General features: G+C 42.2%; 1 protein-coding gene across 19 annotated transcripts in view; it reads left to right on the top strand.

Annotated features, from left to right (window-relative positions):
* Positions 1–26,374, top strand: part of PRP4K (pre-mRNA processing factor kinase PRP4K) — a 34,924-nt gene that overhangs the window by 5,811 nt on the left and 2,739 nt on the right. For 3 of the 19 annotated variants that reach the window (XR_011388839.2, XR_011388837.2, XR_011388838.2), the window contains exons 2-17: positions 1,083–2,282; positions 5,227–5,400; positions 10,260–10,415; positions 11,471–11,552; positions 12,766–12,976; positions 14,795–14,868; positions 16,011–16,101; positions 16,703–16,850; positions 18,046–18,183; positions 18,831–18,984; positions 22,243–22,357; positions 22,916–23,067; positions 23,690–23,776; positions 24,709–24,986; positions 25,312–25,443; positions 25,955–26,000. Coding sequence is in view for 2 of the 19 variants with exons in the window: in XM_051855894.3 (XP_051711854.1) it covers positions 1,083–2,282; positions 5,227–5,400; positions 10,260–10,415; positions 11,471–11,552; positions 12,766–12,976; positions 14,795–14,868; positions 16,011–16,101; positions 16,703–16,850; positions 18,046–18,183; positions 18,831–18,984; positions 22,243–22,357; positions 22,916–23,067; positions 23,690–23,776; positions 24,709–24,912 (2,986 nt within the window). In the remaining 17 variants the exon portion in view is untranslated. Of the gene's footprint in view, positions 1–1,082; positions 2,283–5,226; positions 5,401–10,259; positions 10,416–11,470; positions 11,553–12,765; positions 12,977–14,794; positions 14,869–16,010; positions 16,102–16,702; positions 16,851–18,045; positions 18,184–18,830; positions 18,985–19,060; positions 19,872–21,461; positions 21,586–22,242; positions 22,358–22,915; positions 23,068–23,689; positions 23,777–24,708; positions 26,206–26,374 lie in introns of those variants that run through there. The other 16 variants (XR_016234337.1, XR_011388845.2, XR_016234339.1 and 13 more) reach the window with 11 other exon arrangements.

The raw sequence follows: 26,374 nt of genomic DNA, 5'->3' as shown, positions 1-26,374 counted from the left end.
AAATAATCGGGTTTTTTTTTCCCCCTGTGATCTATGAAACACTTTTCCTGACCATTCTCAACATATCCTTCAGTGTTCCTGGAACACCTTTATTTGTTTCTGTCATGCTCTTCCCCAGTGTTTCATGGTTGTTCTACAGGATTTTCTTTCCCGCTGGCCTACAGTTTCCACGAGGGAAATAGGTGTTGGCCTTAGACATATTCACTTTCCTGCCTCCTGATTAATGTTCACGTGTAGTTGGTGGTTTTTAAGAACTGTTGAGAGTGGTGAATAGACTATGAATTTTACCTCACAAAGAACTATTTGAAGTATATGGCACGTTTGCTTTTGATCTCATATTCTATGATGTGATGATTTATTATGGAATAGTTTAAAGGGGAAAGTTAAATACTATTTTGCTAACCTATGATGTTCAGTAGGTTGAACACATTATGAAATGAAATTTTAAACTTAATATTTTCAATATTTAATACAGGTTTTTTGGGACATAACCCCATTACAAATTGAGCATCTGTAATATAATTAGACCTGTGTTTAATCTGAAATTACTAAACACCTAGAACTTGATAAATTAATTTAGACTCCTAAATTCATTAGCTGAGCATAACCTAAACATTTTGAAAGCAAAGAAACACCCTACCCCTTAAATTTTTTTCCTGTCAGCATAGCGCTTACTAACTAAACATATTTTTGGAAACTAATTTCTCATTTGGAATTCAGAGGGATTGAATAACTTACTGAAGAGACATTGGGCTGAACCATATGAAACTGCTGATATTAGACTGCTAGTTGACCTAGAAAAAGTCCTTCTGTTTGGTCCAGCGTAATGTCATGTGGTTGGAGAGTGGCAGCTGCAAGCCAAGTCCTAACTCCTGGTTTAACCCTTAGGGATGTATATACACCGTTAACACGCAGATCAGTTCTTGTCATAGACCTTCCTTGAAATAAATGTCTGGAGCTGTTCTGAAAAAATTAGTGACTAATTGCACATAGTGCATTTAGGTGTATTCTGTCAATACTGTTATGTTGTTCTGACTGAATATTTGATAAATGTGATTTTAACATGAGTTGTGCATTTATAGGATGGAGGATGCTGATAATTCTGAAAAGAGTGTGAATGAAGAAAATGGAGAAGTATCAGAAGACCAATCTCAAAATAAACACAGTCGTCACAAAAAAAAGAAGCATAAACACAGAAGTAAACACAAGAAACATAAACATTCCTCAGAAGAAGACAAGGATAAAAAACACAAACACAAGCATAAACATAAGAAACACAAAAGGAAAGAGGCTGTTGATGCTTCTGACAAAGAAGCTATGTCTCCAGCAAAAAGAACTAAACTTGATGATTTAGCTTTGCTAGAAGACTTGGAAAAACAGAGAGCTTTGATTAAAGCTGAACTTGATAATGAGTTAATGGAAGGCAAGGTCCAGTCTGGGATGGGGCTCATCCTACAAGGTTATGAGTCTGGCTCTGAGGAAGAAGGGGAGATCCATGAAAAGGCGAGGAATGGAAATAGGGCTAGTACTAGATCTTCAGGTACAAGGGGAAAACTTGAACTTGTGGACAATAAAAACAGTACAAAAAGGCGAAGTAAAAGCAGATCCAAAGAACGGACTAGACACAGGTCGGATAAAAAGAAAAGTAAGGGAGGTATTGAAGTGGTTAAAGAGAAAGCGACTAGGAGCAAGTCAAAGGAAAGGAAAAAATCAAAAAGTCCATCCAAAAGAAGTAAATCTCAAGATCAAGCAAGAAAATCAAAATCTCCTACCCTGAGAAGGCGGTCTCAAGAGAAAGTTGGGAAGGCCAGATCTCCTACCGATGATAAGGTTAAAATCGAAGACAAAAATAAGTCAAAAGATAGGAAAAAATCGCCAATTATAAATGAGAGTAGAAGTCGTGATCGAGGTAAAAAGTCAAGGTCCCCAGTTGACTTACGAGGTAAATCCAAAGACAGAAGATCAAGATCCAAAGAAAGAAAATCCAGACGCTCTGAAATTGATAAAGAAAAGAAGCCAATTAAGTCGCCCTCTAAGGATGCTTCATCTGGGAAAGAAAACAGGTCCCCCAGCAGAAGACCTGGTCGCAGTCCTAAGAGAAGAAGTTTGTCTCCGAGGCCGCGCGATAAGTCAAGGAGGAGTAGGTCTCCACTCATCAATGATAGGCGGTCCAAGCAGAGCAAATCCCCGTCTCGGACTCTGTCTCCAGGTAGAAGAGCAAAGAGCAGATCCTTAGAACGAAAACGAAGGGAACCCGACAGGAGGCGGCTCTCTTCTCCAAGGTAACTCGTCTACAAATCGTCAGTGCTGTTTACCAGTGCGCCAGACTTGAAAGAACCATTAAAAATGAAATAGTAGTGAGTTTGCAATTTTAAACATAATCCAGTTTATTAGCTAGTAATATTTGTACTTCTAACAATGAACATTTTACAGATACTGAGCTTGATTTTTTTAGTTCTTGATTTAATTTAGTGTTTGATTTAAATCCAGATAATTTGGCCGGTTATTCACTGAACAACATAGGTGAAAACTTTAAAAGGGCATGGCGGGGAGTAAGCTGTTTAAAGCTTATGATCTGTCCATTCTCTTGTATTTGTGTGATTTTAAATTTTAATACTACACATTGAAACCACTGTGTATTTTAGACCATTTTTTGGTCCTGTTCATACAGTTATCTCACTGCTGAGAAAAGTAGTACTTCTAAAATTTGGGAAGGATAGTATCCGTGATTTTGTTCTGTGTCAGCAGTGGTCGTAATTCATGGATTGCAGCAGTGTACCAGTTCTCATAAATCTCCATGTGGTTATCATGACTCGTGTGGCTTGATGAGTGAGGAAGCTGTGTACTTAGGATCATATAACTGGATTCTTGGAGGGGTTGTTTAGACCAGTGTAAGTTACCTTGAAAGTATTTTCTCTATTATGAAACTAACAGCCTAATTTTGATGATTAAAATGATGTTGGTTTATACAATATAAAGATGTTATAAAAAAAAAAAGGATGTTATGAGTTCCTAGCCGTTGGATATATTCATGTTAATAATTTCAGTGTATAGGTGTAAATATAAGTTGACCTTGAACTTTACATCATCATGGTTTCAGAAATTTCAAGAATGTTGATTCTTAAGTGCTGTCTTAGGGAAGGTTCTTTGAAGTATTCCTTAATTATCCTGGTAGATTTTTCAGTTTGAAGAGGAAATTCTGAGGAGTTTATTAAGTATTGGAGCTCAGTATTTGACACATTTTTTTTTAATTCCAGAAGAGGTACCTAATAAAGAGAAATCCACATAATGCAAAAGTTGCTAAATGATCCCCCTCCATCCTTTTACTGCCACATCTAAGGAAGTTTGTGCCCCTGTAGCCTTTCTCTCTGCACATAAGTTATGTGTATGTGGTTTTTTCTTACAGAAAGTCAGATGACTCAATTTAATAAGCGGCTTGCCTTATTTTTTTCCATAAAAACACTTGTATGTCAGTACATACAGATTCCTTTTCATTCTTTATTACTGCAACATGGTATTGACACAGTATAGGTGTGGCATAATTAATCATTCCTTTTTTGAAATTGATAAAAATTTAATATGGTTCCAGTTTTCCCATTTGTATGTACAAATGACCAAAGATGTGTGTGGGTTCTTTGTAGACTAGATTCAAGAAATGGACTTGCAAAGTCTCCAGGTATATTCATTTACCATGTTGGAATTTTACTGCCAGATTTTTATTCCAGAAAAGTTCTTCATGACTACGTCCTTTTCCCCAGACCCTTATTAACTAGGATATTGTATAATACTCTCGTTTCTCTTTTTGGAAAAAATAATTACTAGTAGCCTACAAATATATGAAAAAATGCTCAGTATCACTGGCTGTCAAGGAGATTCAAATCAGAAACCACAATGAGGTATCACCTTGCTGCAGTTAGAATGGCTGTTCCAAAAGGCAAAGCGTAACAAATGCTAGTGAGAAAGGGGGACTTTTAATACACAGCTGGCTGGAATATAAGTTAATACAGCCAGTAAGAAAAAATATTACGGAGAGTCCTTTAAAAACTAGAAATAGAACTGACGTGATCCTGCAGCTTCCCTGTTTGGGTATGTATCCAAAAGACATGAAATCAATATATCAAAGCAGTACCTTCTCCACCAGGTTTATGGCAGCACTATTCACAATAGCCAAGGTATAGAATCAGCCAAGATATCCATCAACAGATGACTAGATAAAAAGAAAATGTGCACAGTGGAATATTACTTGGCCGTAAAGAGATCCTGTCATTTGCAGCAAAAATGTGTGGATCTTGTGGACAATATGTTATATGGAAACTAAAAAAAAAAAGTCTGAACATAGAATAATAATTGCTGGGGGTGGAGGGAGGGGACGAAGGAAGGTTGAATAATGAGTACCAAATCAAAGTTAGATAGGAATAAGTTCCTAGTGTTAATAAACACAACCGTCATGTTGTTGAGCAGACAGGAGAAAGGAGATCCACAGCTCTGGTCGTAGGGTGATGGCAAAGAGGAGGATGTTGGTTATAAGTGGTCTTTGAGAAGGTGTATGTGCAGAGGTTTTGTGTATAAAAATAGGTCCTCAGGTGACCCTACCAAGAAGTGCTATGGATGTGAGTCAAAGTCCACCTTGTCGATTTTGGCTGGATCAGAGGGATTCTTGCAGGTTCTATCTGCCATGTCCAAGTGTGTAAGGCATTGTATTTTTATGTTTTTCAGCAAATGGGGCAAAGGTTATTTTAATTGCCTGACAGGTATGGCTTATCCAAATCTGAAATAGTAAGGAATATTCAAGACCTAATTTTAAAAATTAAGTAATACAAATGCCACATTAAAGAAGCATAAAACTCATTGGGAGGTACTTTTGAAATAGGTGTTGAAAAGTGATTTTGAATTAAAGGGTTTGGGGTACACTCTTGTAAAAATTTCAAGATGTAGAGAAAAACTTCAGACTGAATAAATGTAGTAGTATTACTTGGACAGATTTAGAATTATTGTCTGAAATGAGATCAAGTGACTAACATTATGAATAACTTTTAGTAGTTCTTCCGACTGTGAGATCAGGGGACATAGGCCTTCTTTTCTGTCCTAACATAACACCAAAATGTCATCGTGGCTTTCTGATTTAAGTTTTGTCACAAAACACCATCTCAATTTCCTCTTTATATGTCGGACAGATTAATTGCATTTGATCGATTTTTCTGTTAATTTGCATTTGATCCTCTGAAGAACACGACCTCGAGATGATATCCTGAGTAGACGCGAAAGATCCAAGGATGTCAGCCCGATCAATAGGTGGTCTCCAACCCGAAGAAGAAGCAGAACCCCCATTAGAAGAAGGTCTCGCTCCCCACTCAGGCGAAGCAGGTCTCCTCGGAGAAGAAGCAGGTCTCCTCGGAGAAGGTAAAAGTGCATCACGGACCTTTGCGTTGCCCTTTCGAGTTAGGGAGTTGGAGGCTTTGGAAGTCCAGTGCCTCCGTTGATGAGATTTTCTTTTATGTAGTTTCCCTTCGAATTTAAATGTATTATCGCTCATTTGAAGCTCAGCTAAGTAATCTTCAGAAGAAACATTTGTTTCTCTTTATGACAGAGGAATACTAAAGAGGCTAAGCTTACTTTTTTTTTTGAACTAGTAAAACAGGTGGTAACTGTAGTCCTGTAGTGTTGATAGTTCGTGAAGCCTTTGGGGCAGAGGCCCGCTTAGCTTAGCACCACACAAGCTTGTTTGACTGGGTGAGAGCGCAGGGCTGAGCCTGCACACCCGTACTGAAGCGCGGGGACTGGAGGCCCAGCTCTGTTTCTGATTATAGCTTCCTGCTAACGGGCGCCCTGGGAGAGGCAGGTGATGACTCAGCTACTTGTTTTAAACTAAAATACAAAATTAAGGGAACGAGAAACTTTAAAGGCAAAGCATTTTGTCTGATGCACACTGGTCACTGTGCCATCCTGGTAGTCCGGTGTCTCTGTTTCTGTTTTCATTCTGTCTCCTGTGTCCAGTGTCGTTTTGTCATGTTTCACCCCCTTGTGTGATAACACATCTTCAAAAGCTTCCTGAGAGAATCAACTGGAAGGAATATATTGTGGCACCTTATCTCTCTAAAAAAAATTCCTTTTACTCTTGCTGATTTGGCATGGATGGAATTCTAAGTTCGAATTATTTTTCTTTGGTAATTTTGTAACTGTTCCACTTTTGATTTTCTAGTACTGCAATTGAGAGAGCCTGTTGGGCATTTTTAAAGGGTTTACATTTCTCCCCTTTTTATAACAAATGTCCTGTGTTATGAAATTTCACTGTAAGGCCGGCGCCGCGGCTCACTAGGCTAATCCTCCGCCTGCGGCACCGGCACCCCAGGTTCTAGTCCCGGTCGGGGCGCCGGATTCTGTCCCGGTTGCCCCTCTTCCAGGCCAGCTCTCTGCTGTGGCCAGGGAGTGCAGTGGAGGATGGCCCAAGTGCTTGGGCCCTGCACCCCATGGGAGACCAGGAGAAGCACCTGGCTCCTGCCATCGGATCAGCGCAGGGCACCGGCCATTGGAGGGTGAACCAACAGCAAAGGAAGACCTTTCTCTCTGTCTGTCTCTCTCTCTGTCCACTCTGCCTGTCAAAAAATTAAAAAAGAAAGAAAGAAATTTCACTGTAATGTACCTTGGTGTCTGGATCTTTTTTCTGTATATTTTGTGGGTCACTAGATAGGCTGTTTACAGCAGGGGGATTATGGCCACCTACTCTGGGATATTGTCTTCCTGTCTGTCTGCCACACTTTTTTCCCCACTGTTCTGTTTTTCTTTAAAGATTATTTATATGAAAGGCCGGCTACAGAGAGGGAGAGAGAGAGATCTTGCATCTGCTAGTTCACTCCCCAGATGGCTGCAACAGTTGGGACTGGGCCAGGCTGAAGCCAGGAGCCAGGAACTTCTTGCAAGCCTCCCATGTGTGTAGCAGGGACCCAAGCACTTGAGCCATGCTCTGCTGCTTTTCCCAGGCCACCAGCAGGGAGCTGGATCTGAAGTGAAGCAGCCAGGACAGGAACCTCCACCATGTGGGGTACCGGCATTGCAGTGGTGGCTTTACCGCCATGCTGCAACACTGGCCCCATTTTCTGTTTTTTCTAACTGGGCCTTCTCTACTCATGTACTTAACTTTCTCTCATCTTTCATGGTTGGCATTTTGTTCTACTTTCCACCTAGGACATTTTCTTGTTCTACCTCATTTATCCTCTTTTTTTTTTTTTTCTTTTTTTTTGGGGGGGGGGTTATATTCATACTTTCATTTCTAGGACATTGTTGGCTTTTTTATTGCATTTTATTCCTGTTATGGAAATAGCATATGCTTTCTTAGTTGATGGTTGTTTTGCAATATGTTTTTTTTTTTTATAAAGTTCTCTAATTGGTGTTTGTTTGTAATGGCAGAGTCCTGCGTTGCTGCCTGTTCTAAGAGCTGGGCACTGAGAAAGCTGAATGGAAGTTTTCTTCCTTTCTAATAATGTGAAATTTGTCACCTAGTGGCTGTGACTTCGGGTCAGTTGGGAGAGATAGTGACTGTAGGTCTTTCATCTTGGGCTAGTAAGTTTTCCAGAATCGTCTTGTCGGCCGATGGGGCACGCAGACTTTGCTGCAGCGGAAGGCTTAGTCCTTCACGGTGTGAAATTACGTCTAAGCCCTCTGTTTGGTGCGGTGCCTCTCAGTATCTTACACCAGTTTTTGTTCTTGTATTTTTTAAGATTTATTTATTTATTTGAAAGAGTCACACGAAGAGAAAAAGAGAGAGAGAGAGAGAGAGGTCTTCCATCTGTTGATTCACTCCCCAAGTGGCCACATTGGCTGGGATTGAGCCAGGCTGAAGCCAGGAGCCAAGAACTTCATCTGGGTCTCCCACACGGGTGCAGGGCCCCAAGGACTTGGTTCATCTGCTGCTGCTTTCCCAGGCCACAGCAGAGAGCTGGTTCAGAAGTAGAGCAGCTCGGTCTTGAACTGGTGCCTATATGGGATGCTGGCACTGCAGGTGGCGGTTTTGCCCACTGCGCCCCAGCGCCAGCCCTTTTACCCGTTTTTGAAACAACCAGCATTTCTCTAGGAAGTGCATCTTAAGTGTGTTGTTAGAATGTGAAGGGACTGACTGATATTTTCCACCGAGTTGGAAGGGCAGTGCAGGCTCTAGTTGTTGTGGGAAGGGCAGTGCAGGCTCTAGTTGTTGTTGGAAGGCTTCCGGTCGGTTTTCCCCTTTTTCTCTCCATCCATGCTTCCGAGGATGTGGTTCCCGAGACATTCTGGAGGGTGTGAGCTGTGGCTCGTTTCAGAAGTCTGAGCTGGGTGGTGTCCTCAGATGGGATCTCGTCAGGAAGTGTGCTGATCCTTTCTGATAGAAGCTGCCCCTTTGATGCCTGCGCTGTGCTGTTGCTTCTGTCTGATACGGAGCAGAACTCAAGACACCATGGAGTGTCTGAGGACCGTGCTTGACCTGTCTTCTCGCATGTCTCTGCGGTGCCTTGCCAGCAGCAGTCTGTTGAAGCCGGGTTTATGAAGCACGAGGCACATCCAGTCACACAGACAGCAGCTGTGGTCAAGGCAGAGAACTTTCCTGCCACCTCCTGGCGTCTTGTGCCCCTTGGCAGCCCGTCTCTCCCCTCAAACCCCTGGCAACCAGCTACTCCTGTTTTGCGCCCTAGCTTCATCTTAGCTTGCATAGAAAACTTTTTTTTTCTTTTTACAACTTATTTATTTATTTGAAAGAGTACAGAGGGAGAGACAGATCTTACATCCTCGGGTTTACTTCCCAAATGGCCACAAAACAGCTGGTGCTGGGCCAGGCTGAAGCCAGGAGCCTCCTCCAGGTTTTCCACATGCATGCAGGGGCCAAAGCACTTGGGCCATCCTGCCTTGCTTTCCCAGATGCAGTAACAGGGAACTGGATCAGAAGTGGAGCAACTGGGACTCAAACCGGTGCCCGTATAGGATGCCAGAGTTGTAGACAGTAGCTAAGTTTATATAATAATAAAAATGAGTAGAGTTAGTATTAACAGCTTACAAAATAAATACAATGGACTCTTGGTGATCATACTCCCTAACTGGTGAAATTCAAAGAAACCTGCTGATTTTTGGTGTGTTAATTAAAAAAGCACATCTTCCAGAATCCGTGCCACAGCCGTGGTATCCTGAGTACAAGGAAACAGTGGGCCCTCGTTCCTGTAGATTCAGTAGAGCTTATACCATGTCAGTATTTCAGTCTGGTAAGGGCAGTGGCTGTGTTTTTGTTATCTTCAATTAAGCTAACCGTAAATAACCTTTCTCTAAAAATACACTATCTGGGAGCCAGCATTGATGGTGCAATGGATTAAGCCACTGCCTGTGTTGCCAGCACTCATATGAGGGCCAGTTCAGCCCAGCTCCCTGCTAATGGCACCTGGGGAGGCAGCGAGAAAGTCAGAGAAGGCCCCTGCTGCCCATGTTGGGCACCCAGATAGAGTTGCAGGCTCCTGGCTTCCTCCTGACCCACCCCTGGCCTTTGCAGCTGTGGGGAATGAACCAGTGGGTGGGAGATGGGTTGTTCTCCCTCTCCTCCCACACTGCGTGAGTGTGTGTGTCGGTCCATCCTGTCTCTAACTCTTTTCAAATAAATATTTTAAAAAATAATGAATGATTTCTTTAGAGCAGGTGTGGGGAACAGTTGCTCTGTGGGCTACATAAAGGCCATGAAATCATTTGATCTGGTCTGCCAAGGCAACTGCAGATGGGACTCAAAATTCAGTAAATCCATAGCAGGCTGATTTTTTGTTGAAAGATTTAGGTGGCCATGAAGAATACTATAAATACTCAGGTGGCACTTGGCAGGAAAAAGATTCCTCGCTCCTGTTTTAGAGGGCCTTCGGGTTCAGCACAGTGTTGGACAGCCAGTGCGCGTAGCGTTGCTGCGTGCCTCTTCCAGACACACATACCCTCCCCCGCTTCCCTTGCCGTCAGGGCAGGCGTTTTTCCTAGCAGTTAAGACGTCCGCTGGGGCTCTTGGTCCAGCGTCCTGCCGGTGCAGGCGGCAGTGATGGCTCAGGTAGCTGGTTCCTGTCCTTGTGTGTCCGACTCCCAGCCTCGCCATCATCCACTCCCCACCACTCTCACTAGGCACAGTGCATGTGCACGCTCACTCATTCTCTCTCTCCCTTTTATTCTGTCACTCTGCTTCTCAGATAATGAATTAAAAGAAAAGGTTTCAGAAGGAAACTGGGGCTGTGAGGGTCTCATTGAAAAGGTGCCGTCGTCGTTCTCTCCAACAGGGACAGAGGTCGGAGGAGCAGATCTCGCTTGAGAAGGCGGTCCCGGTCGCGCGGAGGGCGTAGGCGGAGGAGCCGGAGCAAAGTAAAGGAAGACAAGTTTAAAGGAAGTCTGTCTGAAGGGATGAAAGTGGAGCAGGAGTCGTCGTCTGATGATAAGTAAGAAGGCAGCTTTCCCACTGCCGTTTTTCTACTGTAGAGAAACCCGCTTGACCCGGAAGGCCTTAAGTAGCTGCCTGAGCACTGTAAATGCACGAGGCCTGAATTCACAAGTTTTAGTTTTGCGTCACGTGTGTAGGTCGTGTGGCCAGCGTGGTGGGCTTCTGAGTTCAGCTGCTGAGCAGCCCTTCTCCATGAGCCTTCCCTCGGCTCTTGTTGGGACCACCAGATGTGCTGGTTAATCGTCCCGTTGGAGTGTGGGGGCTACCGGGTGGCATAGCTGCCCGTGAGGACAGCTCAGTGTCTAACGAAATCGGGATGTTGAAAATGTAAACACGCTTGTCCAGATGGAGTCCCCCAGAAGTAAACAAGGTGAATTTAGAGAAGTGGTTTCCAGCAGTGGATTATTCACCCACTGGCCTCCCAGCTGTGTTTTTTTGTTTTGTTTTGGAAGAGAAATTTACAGTGACTTTATCATTATAGTCACTCTATTGTCATTTGAACACCAGAACTTTTTAATTGATTGATTGATTGATTGGAGAAACAAAGGAAAGGCTCCCCAGATACCCACAGCGGCTCCAGCTGGGCGTCAGAGCTGGGAGCCTGGAGCCCGTCAGGTCTCTGCGTGAGTGGAACCCAGTCCCTTGAGCTGTGGCTGCTGCCTCTCAGGATCTGTATTAGCAAGAACCAGAAGTCAGGAGCCAGAGCTGGGCACCAAGCCCACCTCATCTTTTAGCTAGCTAGCTAGTTAGCTAGTTGAAGGGGAAAGATTAATCTTCCATTCACTGATTCACTCCCCAAATGACCATGAAAATGGGCTGGGCCAGGCCAAAGCCAGAAGGCCAGAGCTCCAGCTGCGTGTCCCCTGTGGCTGGCGGGGGCTGAGGGACATGAGCCATGGTCTGTTGCTTTCTGTGATACATAGCCAGGAGCTGAATTGAGAGCAAAGCAGCTGAGCTCACCGGCCCACAACACCAGTCCCAACATTTAATTTTAAAATGTGTGAGAATTGTAGTTTTAGAATCTTCAGGCATGTTTGAATTTTTGTTTCTAAGCCTGGAAGACTTTGATGTAGAGGAAGAAGATGAAGAAGCCCTGATAGAACAGAGACGAATACAACGGCAGGCGATTGTGCAGGTGTGTGGTTTCAGTAAAATTTCTGTCAGTTTTCCTCGAGTGTCCCTGGATTAGTAAAATGAGAATGCTCTACTCCAACCAAGAAGTGGTGGTGGTTAGCCATTGAGCACGTCTTTAGAAAAGGGGTGCATGTACAGTCATGGCTGTGGGATTTGGACAAATAAATGTTTCCCCCTTTTTGTATACATAGAATTCTGATATACTGATATAAACTTCTTTTGTTAGACATGAGAATTCCTTTAAAAGAATATAAAATAACCTGGAAGATTTTCAGTGAGCAGAAACCTATGCTTGTTACCCGTGGGAAAAAACATTTTAGTGTCTAACAAAATAGTGGCAGGTTAAGACTAGTTTGAAGGTAGATGATGAAATGGGGTGGGAAAGGGGTGTTTTATACTTACAGTCATTTTGCCATGCAACGTTGTCAGTGCTTGCGTGGCCACCCTGAGGTAAAGCTGCGGCCACTGCATCCCTCACAAGCCACAGTCCCTGTGAAGCGCCTTCTCTTACCACTCCTGCTGGTGGGAACGTGAGTGGTGGAGTGGAGACGGAGAAATCTGGGAAAATGAAAAATAAGTTTGGATGATACGAGGACAGAAGAGGGAAGAGTGGCGTGGCAGTTGACATGAACTTGCAGAGCGCACCACGCATCAGGGAGCTGACTGGGTCAGGGTGAGGGAGAGGACTTGAATCAGCGGAGTCTGATACAGAACTGCGGTTCCAGGGGAGGCGGGCTTTCCTGGGACATAGGTGCAGTGGTTGCTGTTGAATTGACAGCCCTGAAGACGTGGCTGAATCTCTCTTTGTTCTTGCTCAGGTCCATAGCCCCTTATCTCCTGCTCTTGGGCCAGGTGTGCTTCAGAACTAGAAATTTTTGAGTTTTAGAAAGGTAATAGGGTATATCTGTGTGTATTAGCACCAGACCCCGTCAGGCACTTTGAGCTTTCTACGGTGAAGCACACTGACTGTCACAGTGTGGGGATGAATAAGTTGATAACCAGCATTTCATCTGGTTTTGCCATCTGATTGACGGGCATCAAACATAAAATTTGTGAATTTGAGAGCCACATAAGAGGTTGTGGATCAGATGAAGGCACCAAATGGATGCCTTTGTTTTTTTACATTATTTGGCACTCTTCAGCACGGGAATTCTTAGCACATTTATACGTTCAGATAGCGTCGGATCTCTGAAAATGTTGTGTTGTTATTACAGAAATACAAGTACCTTGCTGAAGACAGCAACATGTCTGTGCCGTCTGAACCCAGCAGCCCCCAGAGCAGCACTCGGACACGATCGCCCTCCCCGGACGACATCCTGGAGCGCGTAGCTGCCGATGTCAAGGAGTACGAGCGGGAGAATGTGGATACTTTCGAGGCCTCAGTGAAAGCCAAACATAATCTGATGACAGTGGAGCAGAACAATGGTGAGTGAGGTGGGCTTCTGTCCTGAGCCACACTTTCTCTGCAGTTTTAGGTCTGTAAGGTTATAGTGCGAGGTCTTGGGCAGATTTGGGATTAGGGAAAAGTAAGAGATTAGGAATATATCAATGAATGGGGTTTTTTCTTTTTTAAAGATTTACTTGAGAGGCTGAGAAAACCTTCCATCCTCTGGTTCACTCCCCAAATGGCTGCAAAGGCCTAGGCTGGCCTAGGCTGAAGCCAGGAACCAGGAGTGGATGGCTGAGGCCAAGTATTTGGGCCATGTTCCACTGTTTCCCCAGCACATTAGCAGGGAGGTGGAACAGCTGGCACTCGAACCAGCGCCCATATGGGATGCTGGTGGCTTTTCTCAATACACTGGCCCCAGTGTTCTCTCAAAGTTAGTTCATGCATCCTGAATAGTATCTGTAGCTCTGATGTTTTCATTATCTCTTGTTTATCTCCGGTAAATCCCAGTCAGGATTTCATATCACCTATACATACTTCAATTTGTATCTCTCTCAGATAAGAGGTTTTAAAAACATTATTTGTACTTAGGGGGTCAGCATGTGTGCAGCGGGTTAAGCCGCTGCCTGTGACGCTGTCATCCCGTTATTGGAGCACTGGCTCAAGTGCTGTCTGTTTCTCATCCAGCTCCCTGTTCATGCACCTGGGCAGGAGTGGGAGATGGCCCAAGTAGCTGGTGGTAGAACCAGCACCACAGAGGCCACTCCATTCAGGTTCTTTGAAATGATTCTCCTCTGAAGGTTTACATCATCAATTTAAAATCTTTATTTCCATTTACCTTTGATTGTAAGGGATTGCCTTTTTATTAACATTTATACTTTGTGTTGCATATTCCACCTGCACGCACACAGTCATATGTACTGATACCACCATATAATCTTCCCATGCCTCAAGCAGTGCCCATCTGATTACTTAGCTGGAGCATTGTTAACATGGTATTGTCTTGATTTCAGATTTTTAACCATTATCATAAGTGAGATAGTATCTATCTCATTGTAGTTTTAACTTGTATTTTCCTTACTGTAAGCATATTTTTTGTATGTTTACCACCAATACTTTCTTCAATTCTGGGAGCTCTTTTATTTATTTATTTATTTTAGTTTTTTTTATTAGAGAGGCAGAGTTACGGGGCAGGGGGTGTCTTCCATCTGCAGGCTCACTCCCCAGATGGCCACAATGGCCGGAGCTGAGCCAATCCAAAGCCAGAAGCCAGGAGCTTCTTCTGGGTCTCCCATGCAAATGCAGGGGCTCAAGCACTTGGGCCATCTTCTGCTTTCCCAGGCCATAGCAGAGACCTGGATCAGAAGAGGAACAGCCAGGACTTGAACTGGCACCCACGTGAGATGCCAGCGCTGCAGGCAGAAGCTTAGCCCACTGCACCACAGCACCAGCCCCTCGTATTTATTTTGACCTCGCTTTCTGTGGGATTGTTAGACTTCTTAATGGACAAATACATATTGACTGATACTTACAGTGGGACTATTAACTGTGATATAAGATAAATATCAGAAGTAGCTTTTTTAAACAGGAGCTTGCATTTTAATACAAAGTTGTTTTTTAGGTATTAGGTTATTCTTTGAACAATGGTGAAAGAATCTAGGTCTTTTCAATTTTCTGAAGTGCACTCTCTTAGTAAAGTAAAAAGGTGGTCATTTTATATTGGATAATAAAGTGATTTTCAGTTTATTGTTCATGGAAGACTAATGTGCAGGAGGGAAAAGAAGACATTTGTGGCTTTGCATGGACTTGTTTTAATTTGTGTCTCTTTTTTCAAAATACTGTTGATTTCTATTAAGGTTCATCTCAGAAGAAGCTGTTGGCGCCTGATATGTTTACAGAATCTGATGATATGTTTGCTGCATATTTCGATGTAAGTAATTTTTTAAAAACTAATAGGGAAGAGTATGAATAACATACAAATTGTAAGTCATACATGTAGAAAGAAGGATAAAAAACAATTTGAGAACTGCATAGAAGTCACATGCATCTGACTTAAATGTATGTTTACTTGTGTGCAAGTTATGTCTCCATGCACGGACGTAGAGCTAAACACATACACGTTTGTGTGTGGTAGTTTGGTGAGAAAAGGCAGTGTTAATTTTTTCCTTGCGTCTTTTGTAACAAAGTCCACTTTAGGCTTCTTATAGTGAGACTTGAAAATGAGGGGAATTTGTTGGAGAATTGGAAATACAGATTAACAAATAGGCTAAGAAGTCTTGGTCATTGAACTATTTTTTTCCTTAGTAATTTATCACTGCCTTTTGTTGAAAAAGTCCTAAATTGTAAACATGTTCAAAAATGTGGGGCTGTTTTCAATATAAATTAGAAGAAAATGAAGATATAAGAAGCGGTAGAGAAGCGCAACACAACCAGTCAGTGTGTAGGACTGTGAAGACACTGGCAGTGTGTGAGATACATTGCAACAAAGACACCCAGGGTTCAGGAGGCTGAAAGGAACCTGAGCAGTAGTCAGCAGCTCACATCCGCTCAGATCTTCTGGGTGTCGTGGAGAGTGCTGCGTGGGAAAGACTGCCGGAGAAGGAGATGTGATTGTGTTTTCCACGCAGACTCGAGCAGTGCAGCTGTGATGCCACTGTCACACCCGCGTGGGGAGAGGCGGGCTGTGTCTCATGGATAGCGCAGTAAAAGACACAGAACAGCGATGGGAGAGAGACTTGGGTGCTGCTGTTAGCTCCATGACAGTGTAGTTTCTGTCCTAATCAGCAGCCATAGAAGATCCGATCTGGTTTGGATTTTTCATTGTCATTTGTGATTCCTTAATCATGTTGATGAATGCTTTTGAGGATGCTTTGTTAATCTTTTTTTCTGAGCACTGTGGCAATACAAGAAATTTGGCAATCACTTTTCAGCTATATCACATCTACGTAAGTGGTGGTAAGAGTTCAGTTGGAGTAAAATGCTTTTTATTGGTTTTGCCCTTCTGTGTTTAAAGGACGTGGTTGACCTTTCTGAGTGGTGGCTGCACAGTTCACATTGCCTCCTTTATTTCAGAGTGCTCGTCTTCGGGCTGCTGGCATTGGGAAAGATTTCAAAGAGAATCCCAACCTTAGAGATAACTGGACTGATGCAGAAGGCTATTACCGTAAGTTCACATTTCTTCCCAACTTTTGAGTTCTTTGTAAAAGCATGTAGCCTGAAGCAGTCACATGTGATTGGAGACCTGAAAAAACATCACGGTGCCGTCACTTAAAAGTTGGGCGCATCCAGCAGCTGCGTGAACTGGCATTGTAGTCTAGCAAGCAGGCCGGCAGTATCACAGCTGAGGTGAGAGGTAAAGACGTGTGCGCCTAAACCTGTTCAGAGTTACTTTCAGCCATGAGATAATCTTCCAGAAGATTGCCGTCTTGACCATACAGGGAATTCTGGGTGCCAGTCACGCAACATTCGTCACGGGGACTGCCACTGGAAGCACTTCCATGAGCGCAGTTCTTCCTACCGAACATTCAAATTGTCAGCAGCTGATAGGACAAAAGAAGCGTCTTGTAGAGATCTAAAGTGGGCGTTGTGGTGTCAGCCACATTCTGAGATAATGGCCGGTGGAGAGGCGGATCTTTGCAACGCTCATTGGGTTGAAGAGTGCACAGTAGAGATTTGACACAGTTTTTGAGTGACTGCGCCGTAGGTACTGCTTTCTGATGCTGTTCATTGTGGTCAGACTTCTGATTTGTGCTTTGCGTTCTCAGGCGTGAACATAGGTGAAGTGCTGGACAAGCGCTACAACGTGTACGGCTACACGGGGCAGGGTGTCTTCAGCAATGTCGTACGAGCCAGAGATAATGCGAGAGCCAACCAGGAAGTGGCTGTGAAGATCATCAGAAACAACGAGCTCATGTAAGCTCAGAAGACCGACGGTTACAAGAAATGCCATTTTTAGAAAGTGTGGCACAGTCAGTGCAAAACAAGTATTATGGTTTTAAAGTGACAAAAAGAGTTCTTTTTGACTAGGTTTTTAAAAATTTATAGCCATGTGTTATGCAAGTGTGTCAAGTATTAGAACCACAGGCTGATTGTATTTAATTCATTTCCGTACATTTCAGTACCTACTGTGTACACTAATACCCACTTAGACTCCTTCCTCCTACTGCTTGTCTTATGCCATCTTTTGCTATGAATATCTTGGAACCAGAGGTGAGAAATGAAATGATCATATTGATTTAACTTACTGTGACCCACCAAAAGTGAAAGCTGATTTATTAGATAGTGATGGAGATTGTATCTTCTGTGTATATGTTGTCTTTTTTCTTTTAATAGACTTGGGTAATTGCCTCAGCTGTACTTACTCCGTACCACACGCTGATCTGGTGTTAAAGGTTTTGAATGTTAAACACTCTTCTAGGAGCCTTGTGGCTCAGCAGATGACCAATCCAGCATCCTGAAAATGCGTCCTGGGAGGCAGCAGGGAATGACACTGCCCCTGCCACCCGCAAGGGAGACCCAGTTGGAGTTCCAGTCTCCTGGCTGTGAGATTCGAAGAGTGAACCAGTGGGTGGGAGATCTCACTCCCAGCCCCCTCGCCGTCCCCTTACAGCTCCCCAGCCCCTGCCTTTCAAGTAGATGAGAATAAACAAACATTTTTTAATGTTGTAGATTTTTACTGAGGACTTCGATTGCCCAAGGCATACAAAGTTTTTTGGTGGAAGGCCCCAATATCTGTAATGCACTCTCACTTCAGAATATAGCTTCTTCACAAATCATAACCAGAATTTCATCAGGTAGCCATATGGTAAAACTTAATGAGACATATGTGTTACTCTCAAAGGAACCAAGCCTAGTAAACTGGTTCCATTTTTGTTAGAAATAATTATGTCAGGAGAGTTCAGATGAGGGGATTTGCTTTTCAGTGTTTTGTTCATTATTTTTAGGCATTAACTCTTTTTTATTCCTCAGTAGATTTGTTAATACTTAAAAGTTATAAACTGCATACACAGATCACCTGTGATACATTAGACTGTGACTAGTGAATATTATCTAATTCTCCTAAATTATGTATGTGTGCAATTCTGATCTACTTTTCTTTTTATTGCAGGCAAAAGACTGGTTTGAAAGAACTAGAGTTTTTGAAAAAACTGAATGACGCTGATCCTGATGACAAGTTTCACTGTCTGCGGCTCTTCAGACACTTTTACCACAAGCAGCATCTTTGTCTTGTGTTTGAGCCTCTCAGGTACAGAACTGAAAGTGGCTGCTTCGTCTCTCAGCCTCATTCTGAGTAAAAGCTGTGGCAAGTAGTCTGGGTGCTTATTAGTTTTGGCTGGTCAGTTTGCAGTTTGTTTGTGTTTGTTTTGACTGTTTTGTTTTCTGTGACTTGTGGTTGAGAGTTAGCATCTTCACAGTCAGGAATGTATAAACGTTAATTTATTGTAAACTCCTCATCAGCACTAACCTCACGTAGCCAGCAGGCCAGCAGCAGTGGTTCCTGAAAATTAAATACTTCAGAGAAGGATTAGGCCAGAGTGAAAGAAATAGGAGTGGGAGGGTTGAAACACAGCTTTTCTCTTCTGCATTATGGCCTCACTGTTGTGCTTTCAAATCTAAGCCCACTGTAACATAAAAATAGTTTCACCACACAGCTTCCTTGCGACTCATTTGGAACATTGATTTTCATTTGGAAATGGTGTTGTGTGCACAGTTTGATATGCTGTCATTTCAGCGTAGAGCAGCTTGTCAGGTGTTAAAGGAAGGGGTTTCTTGAACAGAGTATTTTCATTGTGAATCATTTTTGCAACTAATATTCGTGTTTAAAATTTTTTTTGTCTTTCATATTTCCATGTTGCATTTTAACACTATTTTGTTTTTGTTTTTTTCTAAAAGTATGAATTTACGAGAGGTGTTAAAAAAATATGGTAAGGATGTTGGTCTTCATATTAAAGCCGTCAGATCATACAGTCAGCAGTTGTTCCTGGCATTGAAACTCCTTAAAAGGTGTAACATTCTCCATGCGGATATCAAGCCGGACAATATCCTGGTGAGTCAGACCACCTGGCTGCCTTCTGCATCTGTGTCTCTTCTTACTAGCAATGTAATTATTACTCTCATTCCAGAAATGACATCTTTAAAGCACAGTTCAGTATACTAATCCATTACAAGCGGTTCCAATTTTGCCTTTTTTGGAAATGACCCATGGCATCCTAGAGAGAAGTAAGAAGAGGAAATTTTCCCCCCACTTTTGGTTGATGGATTGGTTCAGGGTATGCTCACGCCCAGGGGTGCTTTATACAGTGATAATGAGTTTCCTGTGGTATCTTAAAACACGTGCTGCATGGGGTGACGTTTCCAAATAAGAAGTGTCCGTGCTCCTTTGTTCTCTGATTCTATAACTCGTGGAATTAGGGGCATTTCAAGAGACTTAGCCTCTCTCCAGTAGATGTATGCAGTTGGCTTGAGAAAGCACTGAAGAGTAACTTTTCTGTTGTGCTCTTTTTCTCCCTTGGTCTTCATTGCTTTAGAAGCAGTGGCTCCTGGGGCCCAGACACTGAAGCTCGGTAATGCTGAGGCGTTGTACTGAAAGGCCGTCTTTTACCCTCTCCCCATAGTGACTTAGGATTCCATAGTGTTCATAGCATTTTTGAGATTTGGAAGCACACACCATGGTGGCATGATGAACACATGCACACCTTCCCTCCCCCCCCCCCCCCCGACCCCCCATTTCTTTACCCTGTTCTGTGCCGGTCACAATTCACAACTTGGAGAATTTGAGCTCACCTGCCAGTCACATGTTTTGCATTTCATTTTTCTTAGAATGGATGCTTTATGTCAACACTCTGGTAGTTAATGCTTATGAGAGGTTCTTAGCAAAAGCCAAGCATGTAAAGTCTCTTTTGCTGGGAATTGTTTGAGCGATGACAAAATAAATTATTAAAAATATTGTGATCTTATTAAAATTTAAGATCTCTTTGGAGCCAGCATTGTGGTGCAGAGGGTTAGGCTGCTGCTTACAACCCTGGCATCCCATATTGGAGTGCTGGCTTGAACCCTGGCTACTTGGCTTCTGATCCAGCTTCCCGCTAATGTGCCTGGGAAGGCAGCAGATTCTTGGACCCCCTGCCACCCACAAGAGAACAGGGTGGAGCTCCTAGCTCCTGGCTTTGGCCCAGCCCAGCCCTGGCTGTGGTGGCCACTTGGGGAGTGAACCAGCAGATGGAACATCTCCCTATGTCTCCTTGTCACTCAACCTTTCAAATAAAACCTCTGGGGAAAATAATGAAGGACTCTTTATCAATAACTGAACTCTGTGATTCAGATTTCCCTTCTCTTTCTATGTCTTAAAATTTTCCTTCCAGACTACCATGTTAATAATGAGGTATATTCCTTTTTCATAGTTTGTGTTTATATTATATTGTATGTCTAATAGAACTAGGAGTAGGGGAGTTGAGTAATAGTGAAATGGGAGGTACATTATAAATGACTTAAGAGTTGCCTAGCCAACTTCATAGTTTTAAACATGATTTTTTTTTCTCTTTTTAAATTGGGAAATATATCATCCTTCTTCGGGATTTGCAAAAGGTACAGTGGGTATCTGTGTGACTGCTGTGGGAATTAAGTCTCATAAGCTCTTATTTCTAGCACTTCGTTTTTTTAATTTATTGCTAAATTAGTATAGATTTTCATATGGATTTCAGAAATGAAATGTTTTCCCTTCTTCCTGTGGAAAAGTAAACTTCAGAGAGCATGCGGAGCTGTTGGTTGTTAATCAAAACCCGAAGCTTCCAGGCTGTGGTTCCCCGTGGCGGTGGTGAAGTGCCACCTCTTTCCTGGGGAGTTGTGCAGCATGAAGCAGCGTGTGAGCCTGGAAACCGTCCTGGTGTCTTAAGGCCTTGTGGCAGGTCCCAAGAGTTTCTCCAGTAATCCAGCTTGTATTTTTTTTTTTTTAACATTGATTTATTTATTTGTGAGGGAGTTGTAGAAAGAGATCATCCATCCACTGGTTCACTCCCCAAAGGGCCTCAGTGGTTGGGGCTGGGTCATGCCTAAGCCAGGAGCCAGGAACTCCATCTGGGTCTCCCACATGGGTGGCAGGGACCCAAGCCTTGGACCCTCTTCCACTGCCTTCCCAGGCACATAAGCAGAGAGTTGGATTGGAAGCTGGGCAGCTGAGGTTTGAATCAAAGCTCCCGTATATGGGAGGTCAGCGTGCCAGGTGGCTGCCTAACCTGCTGCACCACAGTGCCAGCTACAGCTTTCTGCTTCTAACAAAGCTTCGAAGGAACTTTCACTCTAAGATAACTGCTTTCCTGACTCCCAGAATGAAGAGAATGGTAATTGATGTGACAGCTGAAAGTGGTCATTTCTGTTTACTGCTTAATTCCATGGGCATCTCTGGTGTTCCTTCAGTCTGTGACACTGACCTGCCCAGGGCTCTTTAAAGTGTTCAGTTTGTTTGGGGTGGGAACAGTAGGCCACGTTCAAGTCCCAACTCGGAATTTATGTGTGTCTCTTTTGAAGGGGGGCAGGGACTCTGGAATGTGACTTACCTTCACTTGTTAATCCTGAACCTGCTTCTGACTCATGAGTGGCAGCAGTCATGGGAGCAGCGCCAGCCTTGCTCAGCAGATGTCACTGTTACTGTGTATGTGGAAGTATTTACAAGGAAAGAGACAAACCGACTAATACAGACATCATTAGCCATTTTGCCAGATGTATTTATCATTTTTTGGACTAATACCTTTTTTATGTCTAAGGGATTTGGTATTCTCTAGACTTGAAGTGGTTGCTAGATTTGGGATGGTTAGCAGCTTCGGATAGAGGTTGTTTTCAATATGTTTTTGTCCAGTTTAATCAGAATCCTTCTGCTTTAGTTGCCGTCCTAATTTTCTGGCAACTGAAAGTTAGCGAGTCTGATATCTTATTTATGAATATCTTTATGTTCCTTTAAATAGTCACTTCACGTCATTTAGGTATTCAGGGGATTTTTAAAAGATGCTTTGCTTCATGAAATAAATTTTTTCTCATTACCCCACCTGTTTTAAAATATTTGTTAAAATTAAATTTACTTGGCATTGTCCCATGTCCCTGATGAAAAAGAGTTGTTATTAATTATAATCAAATATTTGAGAACTCTTAATTTTTCAAAATTAGGAAATTGAGCTATAAAATGAACAGAAAAATACTTTTTCAATGATTGTTCTCAGTGTTGGAATGTATATAATTTTTAAAGCCAATTATTTTTTCTTATCTTAATTATTCCTGGCTTGAATTAAATGTCCTTGAAAAAAATGTTTTGCAGGTTAATGAATCAAAAACAATTTTAAAGCTTTGTGATTTCGGGTCGGCTTCCCATGTCGCGGACAATGACATAACGCCTTATCTTGTCAGTAGATTCTATCGTGCTCCTGAAATCAGTAAGTTTCTTTGAGATGTTCCTTGACCTGGGCCATCCTGTGTGTGGAAGCACATGTGTCATGTCTGCGCACTGTTTCCGTCACACTTCAGCAACTGCACGAGTGCAGTCTTGAGGAAGGGAACCGTAGCAATTCTTCCTCGGGTGGAGTGAAGGTAGTTGTGGCGGGAGTAGCCGACAGTTGTGGAAACTCCTCAGCCGGAGGAGATGCTCTCGGCTGTTCAAGGTCTGCGCGTTACATTTACGCGCTGTAGGGGACCTTTGGGTTCACTTGCTGTTGCCTTGTGGAGGTTGCTTAGCACTTCCTTCAAAAGCGGATGAAGAGTCACAATTGCTTTCGCCCTGCTGTTTCTCTCCCATACCCCCGTATCCCCACCTTTAGGTCTTTCAATTTGAATCCCTGTTAAGAGTTAATGGGAAAGAATGTGAAAGTAATGTCCAAATTAAGGTATTGTGGTTAATAATCCAAGCCAAGTTAGTCCCCTATTAATGGGAATGAAAATTAATAGTAGGCATCCATTTTTATCCTCATATATTAAAGTTACCATTTTCTTTTCAGTTATAGGTAAAAGCTATGACTATGGTATAGATATGTGGTCTGTAGGTTGTACGTTATATGAACTCTATACTGGAAAGATTTTATTTCCTGGCAAAACCAATAATCATATGCTGAAGCTCGCTATGGATCTCAAAGGAAAGATGCCAAATAAGGTAGGACATTCGTATATGCTTGTGTTTTCGAGGTCTCAGTCTCCTACAGCGTGATGGACTGCTGACACCACCAGGCTATTTGGGAAAGTCACTAGGTATGACGTCCAGCAAAAATAAGCCTTATTGCCTCGGTTACAAAACCAGTTTCTGCTTCAAGAATGTTTTCCTTAGAGGTCAAAAGTCATTTGTTTTTAGATACTGTTCAGATTCTGTGTTAGATATAAAATTATCTTGGGCTGGTATTTGCTTTAATGAAGTCTAACCTGTATCACAGTAGGACTGTTGGAATATAATCTGGAGAATGTCATTAAGTTTCCTAATTGCTAAGAAAAAAGGCCTTAGTTGTGTAATATTTTTCCAATTTTGAGAAATGAAAGTACAACCTGATATTGTAATTAATTTAAATCATTGCCTGGGAAAGTGTAATTCCATGTTGTTAAGCAGTTTTAGGTGCAGCATTTGTGCTGGCTTTTGCAAACATGTTAATAAATTCCAGGGAAGAAAATCTGAGATCAAAGAAACCCAGAGAGACTCAGTGCTACCCTGTGTGACTTATATATTGTTAGTAGGTCAGCCTTTTTCATAACAATTTGAAACCCAAGTTTTTGTTTTGTTTTGTTAGATGATACGGAAAGGTGTATTCAAAGATCAACATTTTGATCAAAATCTCAACTTCATGTACATAGAAGTTGATAAAGTTACGGAGAGGGTAAGTCTGTTTAAGTGTGCTACATTAAATGGTTAGTTTATTAATGAATTGGGTACTAAATGGTACTAGACATTGTAAAAAAAAAAAAAAAAAAGAAACGTTAAAAAGGATGTAATTCCTTTTTGTTGTTGGCCAGTTCCTGAATAACTGTGATAGAAAAGATGAAGAGATTTTTTAAATATTTCACTAATAGAATGAGTCTGTTTTAATGTAAGTCATAGTTAGCTCTTGACCCCTTCCCCTTGGATCAGCCTCTCAGTCTTGGTTCTTCCAGCCCCTCTGTTGCTGCCAGAGTGATCTCTTTTAGAGGAAATCTGATCATGTTACTCTCCCTACCTGAAAGCCCTCGATGACTCCTTGTTACCTACGAAGTGTAGTTCCTCAGAGGACAAGCTGAAGCTCCCACCGCGTGAACTGTGCCTCAGCATTTGCCCCTGACTGCTCTGAACCTGCGCCTTCCCCAGCTGGGCTTGGGGCCTGCGGCATTGCTCTCGGCCCTCTCAGTTGTTGGCCTCCTACTGCCCCGCTCCCTTAAAAGCCTCCGTGAGATGCGGCTTCTGTGCACCTGCTGTCAGACCTCCCAAGCTGAAGAGATCCTGATTTTTCATCTCATTCTATTAACATCCCTAACTTTGTCAGAGCACTGATTGGGTGCCACATAGGGGTGGTTGTAGGGGGAATATATTGTTGGAAGGGCAAGTGCATCCTGTTAGTTTTCATTACTCGCTTGTGTTCGACCTTTTTCCTTTGAGTATTGTCATTGCTTCTTGAAAAGGTCGTAGTAATGAGGGAGCCATGTAAAGTGTCAGTAGATGATCTAGAGTAATGATATGTACATTTATAATATTGTTGATGGATAAGTCTGACTTCAGTTATATTTCAGTTACATATATTTAGTAACTTAGAGATAACGTTTTGAAAATTACTTTTAGGAGAAAGTTACTGTCATGAGCACCATTAATCCAACTAAGGACCTGCTGGCTGACTTGGTTGGGTGCCAGCGGCTTCCTGAAGACCAGCGTAAAAAAGTGCACCAGTTGAAGGACTTGTTGGACCAGATCCTAATGTTGGACCCAGCTAAGCGAATTAGCATCAACCAGGCCCTACAGCATGCCTTCATCCAGGAAAAAATTTAAACGAGATGAAGAAACTCCAAGGGTTTGAGTAATTAAATACAAAGACTGAAGAAATTTCACAGCAGTTTATTAATGTATATAAACTTATAAATATTTCTCCAGCAAATTTGAGGAAGCATGATATATTTGAATTAACTCCAAGGGTGATATTTCTTTTAGAAATGTTAGTTAATCTGTTTTGTGTCTTATGTGAAATTTCACTGTAGAACTGTTTTATTGCCAAGACTGCACAGAATTACAGTGCTAATGTATATGGTTGCAGTTCACATAAAAGACAAAAGCATCTGTTATGAATGAGTAGTACTACTGGGTGGTTGACTTGTTGTTAGCAGACGTGGCTTCGTTTGGTCTCCGATGCGATGGCCAGCATAAATGCTGTTTATATTCACGTTTCCCTAGGTGTGTGTGTGCAGGCCACAGCAGCACGCCCTTGGTGTAGTCAGTGCCGAAGGGAGTCTGTTCCTTCTGAGCCTGCCTGCAGGGATGGTCTCCTTGTAAAGCAGGGTGTGTCCAACATTCAGTACACTGAAGGTAAGCTAACCCATCACCATCATTGGTGTTTTAGGATGTTATTTTACTGGAGCAATTGACAAATAAGGAATATTAGCTTTGTGGCAGAATTCCCTGCATGTGTGATAATTGATCTTGTTTTATTTTTTGGCATCGCAACCGTGGCATAGTTAACAGTTTCCGTTCTGTTCATCACATTTAAAATTTGAAGAGTACGCGCTTGATGGATAGAGCGCCTTCAGTGTACTGTTTCTATTAACTTTACTTTTTTAAATCAACTTGCTATAGACTTTATATACATTTTGTTAAATATAGTTCCTAGTGACATAGAAATGATGCGTAGTTTTCATTTACTAATTAAAAATGTCGAGGCCTAATTCTGACAGTCCTCATATTTAAAGGTTAGATAGACAACATAATGAAATTTTTAACTATTTGTATGTCATTTTGAAAGTGTACTGCTTTATGGTAAAAGTGTTTTTCATTTGTTCATTGTTTTCATTATTTGTGATCATGTTGTCTTTCAATACAGGCATAAACCTTCCACTCTTGAACAAAGCAGCTGCTTTTTAAAAGCGGTAATTGCTTCTTTACCTTTTATTTCTTTTGTAAATGAAGCTTTTCTTTAAGGATGTGACTTTAAAGTGTTGTCTATTGCATAAAACAGTTGACACTCACTTATTGTAAAGTGAAGATTGTTCTACTGCATGTGACGTGGACCATGCAGATTTCTGTATGTTCTCAGTATGCATCACTAGATAATAAAGTCTTTTGTGAACAAGGCATTTGTAGCCATTTTTAAAAGTTTTTGTCTTCAGAGCTGGTAAGTCAGGTAAACCATAAGTAGTTACAAGCAACCTTTCATTTGTTTTTCTGAAAGTCTTTAATTAAAGTATTAGTTGTTAAACTATAAACTTAGCCAAAAGTTTATCATTTTATTGATAATTCGGAT

The sequence above is a fragment of the Oryctolagus cuniculus genome, chromosome 5 (assembly GCF_051225735.1).
Source record: "Oryctolagus cuniculus isolate XC-2025 breed Fujian yellow rabbit chromosome 5, ASM5122573v1, whole genome shotgun sequence".
NCBI lineage: Eukaryota > Metazoa > Chordata > Mammalia > Lagomorpha > Leporidae > Oryctolagus > Oryctolagus cuniculus.
This window is presented reverse-complemented; position numbering and strand designations above follow the sequence as displayed.